Source organism: Amia ocellicauda, chromosome 23, assembly GCF_036373705.1.
Source record: "Amia ocellicauda isolate fAmiCal2 chromosome 23, fAmiCal2.hap1, whole genome shotgun sequence".
Lineage (NCBI taxonomy): Eukaryota > Metazoa > Chordata > Actinopteri > Amiiformes > Amiidae > Amia > Amia ocellicauda.
Genome location: NC_089872.1, coordinates 16,232,257 through 16,252,955, shown reverse-complemented (window position 1 = coordinate 16,252,955; position 20,699 = coordinate 16,232,257). Strand labels below are relative to the sequence as shown.

Sequence of the window (20,699 nt, the reverse complement as noted above, 5' to 3'; positions counted from 1 at the left end):
AGGTGGTCATAATGTTATGGCTGATAGGTGTATATGGCAAATTCATCCAGTTTTTCAGCCCTTCACTTATTAATGCAGCGATGAGCTTCAAAAATCAAAGTCTGATCATTTACAATCTAAATTAAAAACCACTACTGATTGGCCCAAGAGTTCAAATAGTAGTAATAATGTTAATATTGCCTTGGAATGAGTATCTATTGAAGAAAAGTAGATCTGTCCATTTAATCTGGAGTATATTATATTTACAAAGCTAAAGAACTCAAAGCCAAAACTACACACATTCATTCCAGTCAGGTACATATGTCTTGTGCTGTAGAACTACATTTGGAATTCGCATGAAGAAAATAGCTTCCTGCCACAGTCTTGAAACTCACAAACGGATTCAATATATTAGACATATTGGGACTCATGCACTCTAAATCCTGACTTCAAACAGAGACAACCAATAAGGTCTTGTTTGGTCTGGCAAGATCTCTCAGGCTAGGTATTTCCTTGTGCGCTTTAATCTCTATTAAACTCAGTGAAGTAATTTATATTTCCTCTTTAAAGTTAATGCCAATCCTGCAACAAATGTTAAATGTGTGCATTTATACATGACAAGCAACATAAATAAATACTTTTTCCAAAATAAACACAGGCAAACAAAATACAGTTATTTGGTTGCTTGAAAGAAAAATCAGTTATCATAATGTCTCATATAATGTATTTATATATAAACAACGTGAAGGCCCAGTAACAAAATCATCACAATCATCATCCGCCTATATCGACCCACTGTGGGATGAAGGCCTCCCCAAGATGTTTCCAATTGTTTTGATCTGTAGCTTCCCTTTTCAACACCTCCCAGAATCTTGGGATTATATGTATATGTGTATACTGATAATGTGTAATGTATATAATGTGTATATATATGTTATAATAAGGATGTTGTAGAGAATCATCCAAGCCTAGTGATTAATCAGTCTGGAAAGCCAAATTGTTAAGCATAAGGCGTAACCTGTCATTTGGGTAGAATGCGTAAAAAGGTTAGTTTTCAAATCGATCTGTCTGAACAAGGGATATCAGTCTGGTCTTGCTTTTTATTAATTAAGAAAGTGAGCAACTGCTTGTGCAGTAAAACAAGTATGTTATGGTTTTTGGAATTTTATTATAAAGAACAGAAATATTTTATGACATTTTCTGAATTTTGTGATCAATTTTAAACAAAACCATGAAGCTGCTTTGATGTAAGAAATTCATATTTTACAAGCCTATATTTTCACAATTTATTCAATCAGATGACAAAGGCAAGAGTGACAAAAAATTTACTTTTCTTCATTTGGATTCACGTGTCTATATGGCTAATTTGTTGCACCTTTCAAAACTGCCAGCCCCAAACTGTTACTTTTAGAAAAATACACCTAAATAAAACTACCATGTTTTCAGGTGTGTCTTCATAAAATTCTTGCTTATTTACATTGATAGAAATTATACTGCTTGGTCAAGATTGTGCTAAATATTTAAAAAACATTTTACTTTCAGTTTGGCTATGCCACCATTGAAACCTTATTTAATACACATTTTCAGTTTTATACACTTTATTTTCCCCCTCTAAGTTCGCCTTGAACCGACTCTCTGAGATCCCGTCTCTACTTCATTACTGGTGTCGTTATGCAGATCACACCCTGATGTCATGCAGATTCCTGGGGCTCCACGCAGCCCAGGGTAGCCTCTCAATCCAGGCCGGCCTGTGTGTCCCTGGGGTCCTTGTTGACCCGGCTGGCCATCGAAAACAGTCCCAGTCCTTCCACGCTTGCCTGTTGATTTTTATTTAGTTATTTTTTTTATTGGGGAAAGGATTACAAAAAATACACATGGATAGTAATTAGCCAGGTCCTTGTATAATCAAAAAGGCAGAAGAAGTGTAATAAACTTTCAATTAAGACAAGGTTCAGGAGACGGCAATTAATACAATCACTTCCATGAAACAAGCCATGCAGTCTGGTAATGATAGGCAGATACAGTGTTTCACTAATAATACATTATTAGAGAAATAAATAAAAATGTCACATAGAAAAAGTTAAGAATGAAGAAGATAGTGTCACACCAGTCATGTTTAAATCTGATGATAATAAGAAATATGTCACTACCTCTAGGTCCTTGATCTCCAACGAAGCCTGGCAGCCCATAGCCTTTAGCTCCCTTGTCCCCGGGTTCGCCTGGGTCGCCTACAACCAGAGGAGTCGCTTATTTTCCACAACAGTCAGTTTACAGACAGATCCCGACATGTATTCAGAGGAACAGCTGGTGTCTTCAAAAGATTATTGTATCCAACTATGATACAGAAGTTATTTTAAAGATAGTCATTTAAAGTCCTCCATGACAGGGCTTAATTTCAATATTTTATATTCATGAACTAAACAAGATATTACATTTGCGTTCGTATTGTTAGTGAAGTGTTTTTTGTGGGAAACGATAGTTTCCCTTTCTATGTTGAGACTCTGACCTGGTGCTCCTGTTTTGCCCAAATCACCAGCCTCTCCGTAGAAACCCGGCTGCCCAACTTCACCATCAACTCCATTAATTCCTGGTTCACCCTGGGACATCGAAAAAAAAACATAACTCAGTATCTACAAGCTATATGTGCATGAAGATAGAACATTTTTTAATACTAGGTCTTGTGACAAAGTGAGTTCGAGTTTACTCAAAAATGTTTACTCAAATACATCGTCTCCATACTCACAGGTGGCCCAGCCGGTCCATTCAAACCTGGTGGACCAGGCGCTCCCATTGGTACATCTCCATACAGCGGACACACACTGGCACATTTCCTTTTCACCGAGTTGGCATATGTTGACATCTGTTCGAGCACCACTCTCCTGCAGACCTCGATCACACGCTCTGCTGGGAAGGTTGGTCCCTAAATGAGAGGTCAGTGAAATACATGAAAAAGACAAAAAATGGTTGATTTAAAAAACAAAATGTATAGAAGCAGAGAGCCAAGAGTAATTTGGTACCAATGGAACAATGGTAGTAAAAAAAAATCCAATGATATGCTGGTTCACCACAGAACTTAGGAAATAAAACACCATTTTGTTAACCACAACATTATGTGTAAAAAGTAAAATCATTGCAAACTATTCAGAATGCAAAAATACATTTATTTGTATAAGTGATCAATGTTTATCGCAGTCTGCTAGACATAAAATCAGCTTCACTGCATGCAGTCTTACAGTAGGTGGAGTTTGCCTGATACTCAAACATTTTTACTGGGATACTGATGCTCCATGTTTAATGTTGCTAATTTTTTACTAGCCAGGGACCGCTGGCCTTAAAACACACATCAATAACAAATATTCTTACCCCCTTGTGTGAAATTCACCCACATCAACAATTTTCTGTAGTTTAAAAAAAGTACTCACTGGAGGTCCAGGTGGCCCTTGAAATCCAACCAGGCCCCCGTCTCCACGCACACCTTTGGTCCCCACAGGCCCTGAAGGCCCGGGTTCCCCACCTGGGCCTCTTTTCCCCCGGACCCCCTGAGGGCCTAGTGGGCCTTTGTCTCCAACCTAAGAATACAAAAATATTAGTGCTTAAAGATGTTAAGGTTCACTTCTGTATCTGCTTTATATTGATTGTGCATTTTACTTGTTACAGTAAGAACCAGTAGTGCAAGTAAGCCAGTACTGTCTGGTAATCCATACCAATGAATCATCCTTTGTTTCCTGTTCATGTCTGTCACTCATTTTATCGTTTGTAACCAGTTTTCATTGATGTGCTGTACAGTATGACTTAACTGCTTCGGAAAAGTTTACATGCCTGCTAATGCATTTCTGCTTTTGCAAATGTATGCACAAATGCTCACCTCGCCTTTAGGTCCTTTGACTCCTTTTTGCGCCTGTGGAAAGACAAATAATCAAATAAAATAATAAGACACAAGTCACCAGCATTCTTAAATTAAGGTGAATATTTGATTTTGATATTTCTTTTACCTGTTCACCTTTAACTCCTTGGATTCCCTGAATACCTGTGTCACCCTATAAGACAAAGCAAAGTTTTAGACATATTACACTCATCTGGGGTAACAAATGCTTATTATTATTTTATTTTTTATTTTTGTCTAGTTCCATTGCTGATATTGCTTCTGTTTCATTCATCTCAGAAAATCTGCAACAACAATTTCCTGAATGCCATAGACGTATATATTTTCTCCGTTCCCTTCATGGAGGAATAAAATGTGTGTGAGTGAGAGCGTTTGTGTGTCTAGTTGGCATGTCACTTAAGTATGTGTGGCTTTTTTTGTGATCTAAAGCTCTTCTTTCGCCAATGCTCATAAAAATAACACAAAACATCAGCAATCCCATAATGGCCATAAATCCGATCAGCTTTGCTAGAGTAAACTCTGTATTTTGGGCACACCCAGAGTACAGGCTGATGCTGTGAATACAGTGTTAATGTTTGACACGTATGAACAGTGTTAAAACTCGCTCCAATCATATATGAAGTGAAAATTGTTAGCTTTTTGGCGCAAATGTCAATCCAATAGGCCTCAGCCTTGGTAAGCTTATTTTTTTTGTCATTTGGAAGGTATAATAGAGGTGGCCAAACAAAATCACAATACCATAAATATATATTTCACTCTATACACTGGAGGTATTTTGAACATTGATGGCACATGGGTAGGAACACGTTGGTAAGAACCAGACCCCCAGGTGAAGATATAAACACTTAATGCCTTTTAACATTGGTGCCTTTTCCCCTGTTGTGCAACTGAACATTTATTTAGCTGGACAATATTTATATCTGTGACTTCATTTAGCTTTAGGGCAAGTAATTTCTGTCAGTGTAACTGTTGTTTACACCATGACTGCAGACATAGCTGTAAATAATAATACAAACAAAACCACCGCAAGCCAACTTAGAGAGTGATAAAAAAACAAAACTCTTTGGTTCAAGTTTAAAATATTACCAGCCCTGTAATGATTGTGTATCCCCTTTGACTGAAGAAAATGTAATTTATGTACATATTGGTTCTTAGGTGCCCTCAGAGAAAATGTCTGCCTTGACTAAGAATCAGAGCTGCTGCGTTCAATGATGAAGTGAATTATGTTTTTTTCTGTCCCATGAAAGTAACCAGAGGATGACCCAACTGGTAGCGGCTGGGGAAATACCCTGCAGTGACATGTAGAAGGGCACTGTTTCAAACGAAATAATTAAATCAGGTGGTGACTAAAAGGACAAAATGATGACAAAAGGAAAACATACATGTGTTCTGTGTTAAAAGTCAAATTCTTTCCCACTGTTTTTTTCATTGTTCTTTGTCTGTCTAAACTAGGAGATGTACAGAAAAGAAAGCTAAAGCTGTCAAAAAGGTAAAGCTGCTGTGTGTGTCATGCCTAGGCGTCTATGTGGAGTTACCTTGGATCCTTTTTTCCCTGGTAATCCCATGTGACCCTGTGGAGAAATTTAACATTTTAATACTACAGCCGGAATTTTTAAATTGTATTGTATTTTTTTATTTAATATTTTTTTAGCGGATAGATTATCCGAAAACTTACAGTTGCTCCAGGTGGCCCAATAAATCCAGGTCGTCCCGGTTTTGCTGCAGAGCCCTTATAGCCTTGCGGACCCTGCAGTGAGCATATTTTATATTTGGAAGATGACATTTTGAGACATCTCATATTATATTTTTTTCAGAATCAACCTCGTTGTTGTAGAATGAAGAAATGCACACAAAACACATTAATACTTGATATATAACATGTACGTTTCAATCAACTGATAATGGCATTTAAAAAAGCAACAGTTTATAAAATGTTGGGGGATGCTTACAGTCATTCCATGTGGCCCTTGATTTCCTGTGGGTCCCTGCGCTCCCTTCTCTCCCTATGGAATCAAAAACAGACACCTTTAATATCATATTTGGCGGCACAGGGTATACAAACTCAAGCGCTACTGAAGCTATGACCTACCTTGTGCCCTGTTTGGCCACCTCTCCCTTCGAAACCCTGAGGTCCTTGATAGGCCTGGTTAGGAAGACATTGTAATGTATGAATCAGGAGTCCAAGAGTTCAAGTGCTGTAGACTGAGTGAAGAAATCGAGAGGAGGTACTTTTTGAAATCGAGAAATCCTACCTCCACCCCAGAGTCTCCATCTCTGCCTGGCAAACCAGGATCTCCAACAATCCCCTAGGAATGCAAAAGGGAATACAAAAATATATACAAAAACAAGTTATTTACAGTTATTTTCATTCAAACTCATTAAATAAAACTAGTGTGTGTTTCCAACCAGTTTACCTTAATTCCAAGACCACCCTTTTTTCCCTGTTGTCCTTGAATACCCTGGGATGAAAATTGATAAAGAAAGAGAGAGGGAGAGTGGGGAGAGAGAGAGAGAGAGAGAGAGAGAGAGAGAGAGAGAGAGACACGGGACAGAGATAAATGAAATGGTCTGTTTTTAGATATCATGAACATGACAAGATAATACCATACAGTAAATCTATCACCTTATTGTGCTGCAGCAACAGATAGAGTTTCTGAGATTAATTCTCAAGTTTAAACACATTCTCGTCAGCACATGTTTTATAAATCTAATGGGCTACATTTGAAATAAATTGGGGTTTAATCCAGACTAGATATACTCTTCTCTAAAATCTATGCTGAGGAAATCAAAACAAATCCTGTGGATGTGATATGGATATCTTGCGTTGTGTTTGATCACTCACCAATCTAGAAAAAGCTGATAAACGGAACATTACACTTTACTTGTAATCATTAGATTAATTTGTATACTTTATTGCCTGGGTCTGTGATGGCCTACTCTACCTAAAATAACATTGGGTAGTTCATGACTACTGCTAATTTGGGTCTGTGAAACCTGCTCTTAGGGTATTAACCACAACACCTCCAAAGACATGTTTTCCAAGTTTACCAAAGTTAAAAACAAATACTTACAGGCTTCCCTTTCAATCCTGGAGCTCCCCGGTCACCGGGATCTCCAACGATACCCTATTAAAACAAACATGAACTTTAAAAACTTTCTTTATTGAAATGTATAGAAGACTGTACTGACACATCAGCAACAAGGAAATGTGACATTATAAGGCTATGAAAAATAAAAACTCCTTCCAATTATAATAAAGGTACCAAATGTTCTCAAGTAATACAACGTATTCCCATAAGTAATATTTAGAAAATCAATATGGTGTGAATGTAATGTGCAAGTTATATTGTAGGGTCAGTTATAAATGTCACAATTACTGTGACATCAAACCCTAATTGCTTTATTTTATTCCATATAAAGAATAATATGCAAGCCATTAATGCTTTTTCATTTTTCCATTATCAGCCAGAATGTTGAAGCTGGGTTTTAATGTTGCTCTTGTAGATACCAGGAAAACCACGCAATTGCTTTTGTCATCCAAAAGAACAGTAAACGATAATTATAACCATACTCAATTATTGGAAATCAGGTACCTCCCTAAATAATTCAAAATCAGAAATAAAAGACAGACAATAGAGTGAGTCTTTCATTCTTGTTCTATTAATCACTGTCATGAAGGCCAGATGCAAGTATAACTCAAGAAACAAATTAATTTATAGAGGAGTTGAATATTAAGGGATTCTAGATTTGAATTCAATTTAATTTTTACAATTAAGTCTGGTGAAATATTTTTTTATTGTAATGATTTGCATGTGTGTGTGCATGCGCTACTCATTTTGAATATTGCTCCCTGCAGATAAAAATGGTTTTCGCAATATATTACAATGGTTACAGTCTTCATTTGCTAGGAGTATTTCAGTGCTATGAATGCACTGTTTTTTTATTAATGTCATAATGGAAAAATATAATATTGAATGTATTCTTAAACCAAATCAAAGTTTACAATTCTCACACCGTGCACTTCAGTGCATGAATCTATAGAATAATACCAGTCAAAGATGTTGCTGTTTATTTGTTTTGAATAATTATTGCTACTGTTACATTAATTAATTAATTGATTACTATTGTGACTGTATGTAAAAAGCTAGCTACCTACATGCCTACCTTTCGACCTTCCCTCTTCTCTCTGCATTTTCAAGATGTAGTCGTCTTTCTTTGTAATTCAAAAACTGAGCTGATGAGGCTGATAGTGGTGTTCAGTATACTGGGGAGTGTGGTGCTGTTAGCTGCAGCTGTGCGGAGTGCGTTTACCTGGCGTCCTTCCGGCCCTGGGGGTCCGTCTGCTCCCGAATATCCCTCGTCTCCCTGCAGGTCAAGGGTGACACACAACATAATGAGCAGATGGAAAGCACTTCATAGTCAACACGTATTCATTTTTCAGTTTGAATACGCCTGTATATTTGTTTGTATGTGACACATGCAGAATTCATCAGTACTCAATATTAACTTGAGGGGGGACGTATGTATTACAGAATGCTTGAAGCACTCGTTCTCCTTATATTAGTCTGGTGTGGATAAAGCAAAAATCACCTTCACTCCTTGATATCCTGGGATTCCTTCATGTCCTGTTTCACCAGGATCCCCCTTTATTGAAAAAGCATAGATTAAGAAAAGCACTATTCCATCCATAAAATGCAGCAATGTTTTACAGTGATAGCCATTTTGGAAACAGAATAAAAAATGATTTGCAAAGTCCTAAATCTATAAATAAATAGCAAGATTGCATTTGGAAATTATGATCCTTCTGACAAAATATTAAAACAACTTTTAACACTTTACTTTTGGACAATTAAAACTGAGTAGACCATGGGAATGTTTGGATAAAACACGAAAGTTCATTTAATTCACAGTTGCGCTCTTTGAAGAGTTAATACAATTATTATAAATGTCAGAGCCCTTGCAAAGGCTAATGTTTTTGGAAAGAAACCTACCACTTCACCCTGCTCCCCGGTCTCTCCTCTCACTCCAGGTCCACCCATCACCCCCTGCAAAGGTACACAGAAGACTTAAAGAATTAAACCTGAACATATGAACTGGCCCACAACAGTCACTATTATCAATGCCACTGATAGCAATACATCTTCCCATATTCTGTTTTAGTTAGATTAAATCTAACTAAATTGACTGCAAAACGATGCCATTAAAGTTGCAGGTGGGCAAGTAATACATATGGAAACGCAAATCAATACAGAAAACCAAATTATAGTGACAATGCGTATTACTATTCTTATTAATGATAAATACATCTTTCGGCTACTTTAGGAAAATCTAGTATGCACTGGAGTGCATATACTCCATATATACATTAAAATTGAGGAATAAAATGTCTCCTGAAAGCTATAAGAGGATCACACATGTACTCACCTTAAATCCAAGAGCACCTTTTAATCCTTTAAAGCCTTTTGGACCACGGTCACCCTATGAGATAGAAGCTAATTAGTGCCAATACCTCATGCAAAAACAATGACATATCTTGACTTACTTAGGTCTGTATATCAAGTTACCGCTTGGCCATGAAGTCCTCTCATTCCCTTTTCTCCTTTTATTCCAGCAATTCCCTTAAATAGAAAAATTAAACACAGGTCAATACATTTAAGTGAGCTTTGCAGACAAATGACGCTTTCATTATTAGGTTCAAATACAGGCTTACTTCAGGACCAGTCTCCCCAATTAATCCATAGCCACCAGTGTCTCCTCGGACGCCCTAGAAAGAGAGAAACATTTATCTTCTGTTCTGTGTTAAAGCAAATAAATATATGTATAGAAAACACCTGCTAAGGTTAACACAATTTATATACATGCATTTCCTAATTAAATGGTGGAAGCTACTTCAATATATGTGCCCTTTTCTGTCATTTTTTCTTTTCTATTTTACACAATTTCCATTACTATATTAGCAGGACTGAAGAATATCAACTAAATTATTCAATCATTTCAAGGAATGAGCAATGAAATGGGATCAGTTGGACAGCATGTGAATGGAGCTTGAATCATTGCGTTTGAATGGTGTGTACTGAAATGCACCTTGAGAACTCAGTGTCAGTGTATTTTTAAATTGTTGCACGTGTGTTTGAAGTATGAATTCAAGATCACATATGTACCATAATATAAAGTTAGGTTGAAAAAATATTGATTTGGTTGCATAGGGATATATTTTAAACTAAACAGAATTCAAATTATGAAAACCAACTGCAGTCTATGATCTCCTCACAAAAAAGATGATTGATCACTAAACTAAAGGTGGTTGCACATAGTACAAACAAGTGGTTATAGTCTTATAGTAGACAGAAATGTGTCTGCAGACTAGAACCAGCACCAAGTGAAATTTGCAGTCAAATGTACACAACAGATACCCAGCCCCAGGCGGTTAACTTCTGGGACAATGTTTGTTTAATGTGTGTGGCTTTGAATATCAACTGTGCTGCTCACTTCATTACGGTGCTGCATGCGAACGATTCAGTCTGAATTCATTGTGGCTTGGTGGCAGCTCCGCACTGCACAAGGCAGCTTTTGCTCTACTTGCAATGAAATGTAAAGCTCATTTTTATGCATGGAGGGAACACTTTATTTTTGGACTGAGACTGTATTGTTTCGAGCGTTTAAAAAGGTTCTATCGTCTGCCCTGTGAACAGAATTGAAATTCTAGTGGAAACCCTCATTGCTGTTTTCTCAGATTACTAGTACCGTTCCATATTTAACACCATTTGAAGGCTACAAACAAAAACAAAAAAATCAATGGCCCTTGACTAGGAGTGGAAACAATTACTCCATGAGAGGCAGCAATAATTATCAAATTAGTTGGCCATTGTTTTACCACTATAACTCAGTTATTTCACGTTAAAAGGTGGCTACGGTTCATTGTGCGCTGTATATCTAGCACATAACTGTCTGATTAAATAGTTACAACTTTAACTGTTGAGGTTGAAGATCTTGCTGCTTGATTTTGATATTACCAAATTATCCCTCTTATCCCTGTAGAGTAGTGGTGTAGACTGAACCCACAAATAAGCAGTTATGAGGTGTAAATGTTATCCATTACACCATGGACAACCACACTGGCTTGTTCGGTTTTTGTTCTTACATTATGATTACAGCTATTAGGGTTGTGGGTGAACTACTGTTTTAAAAGTTAATTGTTGTTTTGGAGCGAAAGGAATCGTTGCACTGAGGGATTCATATTTATACCACTGTCAGTGTATGCATTTGTAAAAAACATAAAATACAATTTACTGTAGACGAGAAATGTTAGCCAACATGTTATTACTATTTCCAACCACATTGCCTTAATGCTAGTCTTCAACATTTTCCACATTTTAATTTCATTTTTATAAGGGGAAATTTCGCTTTTTACATTTATGAACATGAGTATCAAGTTTATCTCCACACACACACACACACACTTTACAGATAGACAGATAGGTATTAGACCAGTTCGGATCACCACAAATGAGATCATGTGTTCATTACCAGATTTCCCACTCTTCCGGGTTCTCCGGGGTGTCCTCGGAAGCCCGTGTGACCCTGAAAATTAAGACACATCCTGAGTTCGACAGCACTTCAATGTAAAAGTCTCTTATAGAAAACTGTACAATTTGAAAAGGGTGTGTCAACCTTGGGTCCTGGGGCTCCCTGCACACCTGGTTGTCCATGAGCACACCGACACTGGGATGGGTTCCCAGTAAGACCAATCTCTGCGTGGCCACCACACTGTACAAACGCACATCAAAATGGAAACAATTAACTTGTAACATTGTATTGTTAGTAAAAAAAATATCATGCATATCGAATCTTACTTACAACACTCGAAAGCTCACAGCATCCTTCAGAATAGGCCTGGTCTGGATCACAGGAGACTTCCATCTGTTGCAGATCCACCTGGTGTACAGATGACATGGATTTTATGGTACATATAAAAACTGAAACTATTTGACTTTGCACTCGTAGCAGAAATTAAACTTTAGACGTCATCCATAAATGAATGGTAACATGTTATTGATATTGTTTTAAGTGGCATACTTACAGAAGCAGAATAGTCACCAACCGCTCTTTTGACAATGGAAGTGAAGCCATTTCTAATCACTGGTCGCTGCTCGTCAATGGGAATGGTGTTGACCTCTTGGCAATCAATGAGAAGTTTCACTTGGTCACCTTTCACACTGAGCGCCAGCTTGTGCCAGGACCCATCAAAGAGTTTCTCCACATTCTGGAAAGTTCTCAGCATTTGTGTGTTGTGAGGCGTGGCATAGAAGAAGTCCAAGGATTTGGAGATGCCCAGGAAGCGAATGCCAACTTGTTCTTTCCCATCTGGGTCACTGACTTGCCATAAATTCCAGGCGCTTTTTGGAGTGTCCTTCAGTATCTTAAATGTGGCGATGACGGAGTAGTCTGAAGGCAAGCCATCTGGATACACCTCACTGAGAAGATTAAGTATCATCAGAAGTCAAGTTCAAAGTTATATAGCAAATATGAAATTGACTCCATTACTATATTGTAAGGTTACAGTGTTATACCTTAGCTTTGGAAGCTGGTTGTAAACATGAAGTAGAGTTGAGAAATACATTTAAAAAATTGAAACACTTGAAAATCCACTGTCTAACAAATAATAATTTTAAAAGATTAGGTTCGCTTTACAAAGGGCTTCAAAATCTTATCGTCTGAATTTGGGTTGTAGCATTAGATGTGATATAGTAAATTGGCTGGGTCTGGAAGTTGAATATTAAAGAAATTACCTCATAGTTTTTTTCAAATGAATTGAAGGGTTGACACGGTAAGCTAATGCATTGGGCTCAGATCCCTCCACGGTTTTCACTCCGGATGACTCTGACAACCGGAAACCTTCGAGAAGGTCGAAACCTGAACATAAATACAAACACACTGTTTATATACATTGTTTGTAATAATATCTGTTTCAGAGTTACAGTCAAGATCAAGAAAGACGTAAAAACACCATGACAATTCCCAGCTTTATTGCTGAGAATGTTTATGCTATAAACACTTTGCATCAGGTTTGGTAATCAGATCACAGCAACCCGATCACAAGTCATACAGTCCCAGGTCTGACCAGGGGCCCACAGAATTAGGCTCGGAGATCTGATTCATCCAAATTCTGGCTCAATCATTGACGTTTCAATTTCACAGTTAAAAAGGAAAGCTTGACGGCACACATCTCGACGATGGTAACTCCTGTGTGAGTCTCACTGGAAAACAAATGACCGGTCCAAACCCGTGTATAAAACATGTAATTCTGAAGATTCATTAAATCCATGAGCCTGACACAACCTATTTCAGTATGTTTTTAAAAGATTATAATCAGTAAGTACGCATTACATTAAGTTGGCTAACAACTTGTAAAATATCAACAGGATGTGTAAACGATTCTGGGACATATAGCTGGACAGAATCATGCAGTTTGTCCAGAGTGTTTTACTCTGACTGACAATTTCTAATTTGTACATCAATGCTACCACCTGCTGGTCATCCAAAAAAATAGTTACTGGAGGAAGACTGACAGTACGAGTGGGCTGGGCCTGTATATTTATGGACATTTATACAATTGCACACTAGGAGTTCTGTGGCACTAAACTGTAGGAGCAATAGCAAGAATCACTTCATAGAAACCATAGTAAATTGAAAGATCTGTGAAAGATCCATAGCTCCCAATCCCTATGCTGTGTCAGTGTTAGGTGCTTTTAGTCAGAAGAAAATGTCTCATGCAAATATACTTACTCGGTAATTCCTGACATTTGGTGAATCCAAGAAAAGTGAGAATTACTGGGTAAACCAGCAATGTTTTCAATGTGGAAGTTTTCATTTTGGGAGACTCTTGATTTATATACACCTGAAATGTAAAAAATACAAAGAATGAGAAATCTGTGTTTATTTGTAGCATACACTTTGTATTCCCTTGAGAGCAAATATAATCATAACACAACATTTGTTTTATATAATGTTATGCACTACCTATCCTTTACGTATCAAACAGATATCATTTTCTTTATTTTACAGTAAGTATATAAAATAACAATGTCATAATTGCATATACAAAAATAAGCTTCCTGGCTGTTTCAAAATATATCTTTGTATTTAGTTATTTTTTTAACAACAGCGTTCGCACTGTGAGTCAGGTTTACCTCAGTGTCATGAATTGTATGCCAAATAAGTGGTTGAGCCTACTTTGTAAATCTACTTTATCTAATATTTCAGGTGTTTGCATGCTATATTATTATGGTATTTTACCATATACATAGGTATTTATAAGATGCCATTTACATAAACTATATTTAAGTTTCAAAATCAGCATCTGTTCATGTGCTTGAGACCTTTAAAATCTCTAAAATATAATTAGCATTAAACATATTAAGAGGTTTTCTTTTATATGAAAGAAAGAACAGTAAATCAAGAGGATTTCAATAACCATTTCCCCCCAAAGTTGTAGCATAATATGTAGGCTATAAACTTCATGAAGTTTGAAAATGATTTCCTAATAATGTATTAGCAATATCTTGCAACGTGCTTATAAATGATTTTGTGGAAACTTCGCTGCTATGACAAAATAACAACTAGTGTGAAACATGTATTTAAGCAATTACTCTTCAATTAAAAATACACTTTGAACCAAAGATTATACTAATGACAAAATGTCATGCCAGAAACCTCCCCTCCATCGCCAGTTTAAGGTTTACTAGTTTCAATGAATTTCCTGTTCAATCCTTTTCACCATGAAAGCAGTCCACTGTAAATCCCAATGTTCTGCACATTTTATAAACAAACATTACCTTACAAAATATATATATTTTGTTTTGATTTTTAAATGTAGTAGGCTAATAAGTCACTGATCCCCAAGTGCACAGCATATTAAAAACATATTGTTAAGCCTAAGTAATACTACTACTACTAATAATACATTTTTAATTTGTTCAAAGCTTAAATTCTCATCGAAAACAACTACAACATATATATTAGTGATTCAGGCATGAGTTCATGACATAACCCCTTTCGAATCAGGCTTCAGTTCATATTCTACCACACAGGTACTATCTCTCCCCACAAAAAGTAATACAGCTTTTACATTTTTGACAATAATGTGATACAAAAAATATTTCCACTTACATAGTCTTTAAATAATAAATAAAACGGGTCCTGGAGGCGGACTGCTGGAGGCTCTGTCCCGGGTGCAGCGGTGTGAAAAGAGCCGATTTTCAAGGCGACATCCCCGGGCCGAATTATGACTCCAGCACGAAGCACGTCTCCCTTCCCTGGGGAATGTGGCCCCTGCGCTCCACTCCGCCGTCGGGCCCAATGGGATCTGCCGCCTCCTCATAGGTCCCTCACAAGGAGCCTCCACTTACTATTGGCCGTCAATCCCAAAATGTCAGGTATGCCACTTGGCACATCCCTGTTAAGCACCAGGGCTGGCTTTTAACATCCAACATATCGTTCCCAATCACAGCCTGCTGTACTTCCAATACTGTATACCACAGAAGAACTGCTCGGAACTGCTTATTTACATGATTTAACATTTTAAATACCATTTACCGTGGCATCACATGCATAAAAATAACTTTTGATATTGTTGTGCATAATTAGAAGGCATTGTCATAAATATATTCAGTCGGTGTAAAATTAGTATAGGTATACTGAGAACTGCAACATCACACCACTAGAGACTATTTCAATTGTATTCATTTTAGCAGCTACAGATGTAACCATAATTTGCTATAGACAAATGCAAATAGCACTCCCAAAACTGTCACTTTTTGCATTTCCAAATGCACTTTTGTAGTTTTTTCCTATTTTTATTAATCGGCATATCTACACTGGGTCTGTGCCAAATGTTTGGTTATTAATATTAAAACGTATTCTCAGTGATTAAGGCAGTGAGACCTTACACTTGTCTTTAAAGACCTTTTTTAATGAAGAGTAAACTCTGCAGCACAGTCCTCAACTGTTTCGCTCGGCCCAGATGGGAGGTGTAGTATGTCACACGCAGGTATGATGTTATTCAAACATTCCTCACCACTAGGGGATGAAAGTACAGTATAATCAAAGTAACATGGATCTTAGCATATATTATTTGGGATTGTGCTTATTTTGTAACGTTTGAAAAGTTACTGCCATTACTGTATTTGAATGAATGGCTTCCATGGGAAATGATAACCTATACAATTCTTGCCCATGGGTCACATGGTATCGAGCTACTTTCTGGTGAAAATTCGTCCTAGTGGTGTTAAGTGTACGTTTCTGTAACTTATCCAAAGATGTGTAGATAAAACATATCCAACAAAAGAACGGTTATTCATCACGTTCTAAATCTGCTTCTCATTCTGTGATAAAACCGCACGATTAAAGCTTGTGTTCATATATGGTAGGGGTTTCTCAACAATGTTAGAATTTTGTGTCTGCTGCCTTATACTGTAGTTCGGGACTTTCCCCCAAACCGGTATCAAATGCGAAATAATTGTCTCAGATAGTCTTTTCCATTCTGTAATATGTCTTTAGAGGAAGGCCCAAGCAATTGCTCAGAGTATTTTCCCTGATTGGAGTAATAGGCTTTGGCAGGAAACACTGGCCAAATTCCAGGTCCACATTTAGCTGGACTACGTCAAAACCTAGTGTTTCACAAAGTACAGGGTGAATTCCTAACACAATTATTGACTGTTTAGGAACAGATCGAAAATCTGAACCAAATGAGTATAACAGGACCGCCATTCTCGTCACCTTGTTTATTGCTAAAACGTTCAACAAATTAACATCTCAGAAGAGTTCACTTGACAACCTCACACTTACAATGTGGTGGGAATGTATATCTGAGTATTGATGCAAGACAAATGACTAGATATATATATATAAAAAAGTGAATTTCAAACCAAAGAATCATTGCAAAGAATTGATTTTATTTCCACTTTAAAAGGCTTCTCATATTTTGGATCTAAGGTACGCCACATTGTAATGAGGAAATTAATGTTATTTATTTCTAAACTGTGCACAATTGCAGGCTGTGAGCTATTTGTCAGTGGATGTTGTAGTAGAGAGACGTATTTCCAAAAACCTGCTAATTGGAACAACACTAGGATGGAGTACAATGGTATGTGGTTGTAAAATCACACATTTTCCCACAGTGTTTAGTTATTGGGAGGGAAGGCATTATTTTAAGGCATAAGACAGTGAAGATCTTCAAATTTATAAATAAATAAATAAATACATAAATAAATAAAAAGCATTTAGGGCCAAAGAGGAATTTTCTGAGGGAAATACAATCTATTAATCTAGTTTTTCTTCTGCTGTAACTGATGTCTGCTCATGTGCTTTCTGAACTACTTTACAGATATGTACTGCATAGACTCGCAGACTTTAGGAATTGCCTTTCATCACCATCCTTAAAAAGTCCTTTTTTTTTTTTGGATCACAGTTGGAATGCTGTCTTGAACAAACTGTGAGTAAATCCATCCTTTTCACTGATCGCTTGGAATAAAATGTTCAGCACGGCAAAAAAAGCCTTCCACCCGCCACAAACAAAGACCAGTTTCCATAGCAAAACTAAGGAGGTATCAAAATACACCCTGTGATTTACGAGCAGATGTAGGGACAGGCCTTATACATATCAAAACATTAAGAGGTGTCTTTTACTATTTTAATCTCGAGTAATTCCTCAGTAATTAGCTTGCAAAACTTGGAAAAATATGAAAGCAATATTCAGTTTCTGTTTACAATGGAATTAAATGAATAAAGTTAGAACTTTTTCACTATTTCAGCTGAAAGGCCCTGCTAGGAAATATTCTGCCCCCTTGTGGTCCCTTCACTTGATATTGTACAGCAACTGAAATACATCAGTCTTTCAAACATTCAAGGAAAACTTCTCTTTGTGGAACATTTGTGGCATTTATTTGCTTTGCAGAAAACATGCTTTCTTAACCATTGATTGTTTGATGGAGTATTTGTATACTCATCAACTGTAAGAAAAATGACGAACCATGAGGACAGTGTGACTTGATGTGGTTACACGTGTATAGCACTAAAGTGTGTGGAAGCACAATGTTTATTCCTTATACTTCAGTTTTACCTTCAGGCACCTACCTTAATGTGTCTAGGTTTCCCTGACTAGACTGATTAAAAGAAAAGCCTCCTCAATTTTCTGAACTTTCAACCCCAGCTCTGCTTAAAATTTCTCATGTAGAGTCCTAGATGTTTCCTTATGTTGTATCATATACATCAAATTATTTCTACTCAGAGTTAGAGATAAACACGGGGAATGTTTACAGTACAAACCAGCTGTGGGTGAATAAGGCATGTGTCGTCTTCACAGTAACAAAAGCACACCTCGCTGTCAAAGACAGTCTACCTCCTCCTGACATGCGAATGATTTTGTGGTCATTTTCTTTGCAATACAAAACATTGCTCAGCACAATATTTCAATTCCACCGCCTCACCGTATGCATACCGTATAATGATTAAGAGGCTGTTGGAGTTGTGTATATCATTTTAGCTTTCTGCAAGCAAATTTATTATAAAAGAAGTGATACAGTGCCCCTGTCCACTCAAAATGAGCCATGCATTGGCATGAATGCACTTTATAATAACTAGTTTGTTCAATGGGACCTGAATGGCCTTAGTCACAGGTAAAGAAATGGCACACTGCTGTAACTCAGTCAAGCATAATGGTAATTGCAAACGCTTAAGTTAAATAAGAGTTTTTTTTTTGTTGACAGTCATCTGCGGAGCGAGTGTTTTATTTCATAGTTTTCACATTAGGCTGAAGATCTTAGTGTTTAGCATTTTGAGTACTGAATTGTCCTTCTACACAGTTTGGCAGCATTTCATTGCACGTTCAATAGATATAAATATTATTTGTTTACCACCAAGGGTCCAGTGACCTGCCGTATCAACATGTCAGTTCCCAGAAAATTACAGTACATTCAACAACTGTTTCAGAGCAATATGTAGTGTCGCGGTTACACGTTAGTGCGTAAAATTGTTAGTTTATCTTGCAATGTAGTATTTTTTTGTTAACCTCATTAGAGTATGGCAAAATAAAATAATAATAATAATAATAATAATAATAATAATAATAATAATAATAATCTGACATAACATTATTCACATGAAATAAAACACAAGACAAATACACATAAGGCCATCTGCATTCAAAACTGCCTTGCTCAATATTAAACAATAATTTCTACAGAATATTTTACATCTCGCAACCTTTAAATATTTAATGCACATTGTAGTCGGGTCTCGGGGTCGGGCCACACTCCCAACTATCTCTTGGAAGTCTTGGCCAGTTTGCTAGCAGCAGGGGACCTCCTCTGAGGCGTGGGGATTTTGGAGGGCTTGGCGGAGGAAGCTCTGGGTCCGGTCCGCAGCCCGGGCCTGCTGGGGTCGTGCACTGTCTCTGACGCGTCGGAGCACACGGACTGAATGTCCGAGATGTCGAAGTCGGAGGCGTCGCTTCCTCTCCGGCTGCTGCCTCTGCTACCAGCTTTGCTTCCCGCTCTGCTGCCTGGTCTGCTGGGGGTCTTCTTAAGATCTACAAATCAAACGGACAACACATCCGTCACAAACCAGCATGGGGGCCATCTCTCACCAGCTACTCCTGGTGGCACAAGTTGTTTTAAAATATATATATTAAAACTTGAAAACTTGACACTCTAGTTTTTTGTTTTTTTTTCAGGTATAATGGGATTTCTGGTCAATTTGTCTTGATAATGTAAAGCAAATCCGTGTAGCAGGAGTGTTGGAATTTCTCGTGAAAGATATCTCTGAATCATGAATTATTACTTCAAACAAACCTGTCATGCAGATAAATCAAACAACAGGATTTGGTTTCCTGTTTGCTGAATAGTAGCTACAAACTGAACGATATTTCATGCAATGTCTTTAACTCTTTGTTGTCCTGGGATGCTGGTAGTGAAAAAATGTCAAACTTCAAATGACGGAAAGTACAATTTGTTAATATGAATCTACAAATAGTGTCAGTCATTAAATGAAGTGTTGCTTTCCAGTTATATGATTCATGTGAGCTAGACATTCATTCCATTATTTTCTGTACATACCTATTGCCTGTGATCTGGCTTTAGACGCTGCTGTTGTAATGAGAGAGCCCTCCTCTGTGGACTGGAAGCCTTTACCTGACAGATACCCAGGAAGACGGAGTTTGCTTCCTTGTATCGGTGTTGTCTGTGTACAAAGGACATTGCTGTGCATTAGGAGGGATTTCACTTTCTGACCTGGCTGGGGCAATCCGTGTTAGCATCACATACTTACACTGCACAATCATTTTAGACAGAAGCATCCCCACATGCACTTCAAATGTTATTCATGAAAAGCATGTTGAAGTCGTTTGTACTTCTCACCAAATTTATACCTTCGCCAAATCAGATGCATTATAATCTTCCAAATTCTGGGTTGGACAACTGTAAGACTGTAAAGCAACAGTACTACATAAATATCAGTTTTGGGGGGCCGTTTCTTGGTCCTGACTCATATTTAATTAACTGTAGAGACTTTAAATAACAAACTCCCAAAGACGGTGATGAAAAATGATATAGGCGTGTTTCTTTCCCATAAGGAAGTTCATTTTTGGTTTTCAATGAGGCTGCATATTGTGGTTTTGTTTTCAACTGTGAAACTGCACAAGAGCTTAAAATAGCTGCAATGAACTGGCATCTCTCTCATTAATGGCCAGGCCTTGAAAGGACAATGCACTTTTTGTAAGAATATAAACATTACAGCCTCAAAAAAAGGAAACGTTTATTGCTTGGGAAGTGATAAAATATAG

The 20,699-nt window shown here is 37.3% G+C and overlaps 2 protein-coding genes and 1 long non-coding RNA gene across 12 annotated transcripts in view; 1 reads left to right on the top strand and 2 right to left on the bottom strand.

Moving 5' to 3' along the window:
* The window catches only part of LOC136718999 (uncharacterized), an 85,895-nt gene that overhangs the window by 42,234 nt on the left and 22,962 nt on the right, over positions 1-20,699 (top strand). For both annotated transcript variants that reach the window (XR_010805338.1, XR_010805339.1), the window contains exon 2: positions 2,725-2,910. This is a non-coding gene — a long non-coding RNA (uncharacterized LOC136718999). The remainder of the gene's footprint in view (positions 1-2,724; positions 2,911-20,699) is intronic.
* On the bottom strand, positions 1,128-15,226 carry LOC136718997 (collagen alpha-1(IX) chain). Its single transcript, XM_066696828.1, has 27 exons — positions 15,032-15,226; positions 13,649-13,760; positions 12,652-12,775; positions 11,943-12,336; positions 11,720-11,797; positions 11,534-11,629; positions 11,390-11,443; positions 9,573-9,626; positions 9,427-9,480; positions 9,287-9,340; positions 8,854-8,907; positions 8,453-8,506; positions 8,174-8,227; positions 6,934-6,987; positions 6,277-6,321; positions 6,115-6,168; positions 5,952-6,005; positions 5,812-5,865; positions 5,538-5,609; positions 5,398-5,433; positions 3,972-4,016; positions 3,845-3,877; positions 3,402-3,548; positions 2,723-2,899; positions 2,486-2,576; positions 2,130-2,207; positions 1,128-1,796 (listed from the first exon to the last, which is right to left on the bottom strand). The coding sequence occupies exons 2-27, from the start codon at positions 13,731-13,733 to the stop codon at positions 1,591-1,593; spliced, it is 2,301 nt and encodes a 766-aa protein (XP_066552925.1). The 5' UTR covers positions 13,734-13,760; positions 15,032-15,226; the 3' UTR covers positions 1,128-1,590.
* dst (dystonin) overlaps positions 16,796-20,699 on the bottom strand; it is a 135,148-nt gene continuing 131,244 nt past the window's right edge. For all 9 annotated transcript variants that reach the window (XM_066696819.1, XM_066696823.1, XM_066696826.1 and 6 more), the window contains 2 exons: positions 19,975-20,098; positions 16,796-19,448 (listed from right to left, as the gene is read on the bottom strand). In XM_066696819.1, the coding sequence (XP_066552916.1) occupies positions 19,180-19,448; positions 19,975-20,098 (393 nt within the window). In that variant the 3' untranslated portion in view covers positions 16,796-19,179. The remainder of the gene's footprint in view (positions 19,449-19,974; positions 20,099-20,699) is intronic.

Coding starts and splice junctions, on each gene's coding strand:
- LOC136718997 (XM_066696828.1), bottom strand. CDS start 13,733: ATGAAAACTTCCACATTGAAAACATTGCTGGTTTACCCAGTAATTCTC. Junction 12,776..13,648: donor CAAATGTCAGGAATTACCGA/GTAAGTATATTT, acceptor ATTTATGTTCAG/GTTTCGACCTTCTCGAAGGT. Junction 3,878..3,971: donor AAGGAGTTAAAGGTGAACAG/GTAAAAGAAATA, acceptor GTCTTTCCACAG/GCGCAAAAAGGAGTCAAAGG.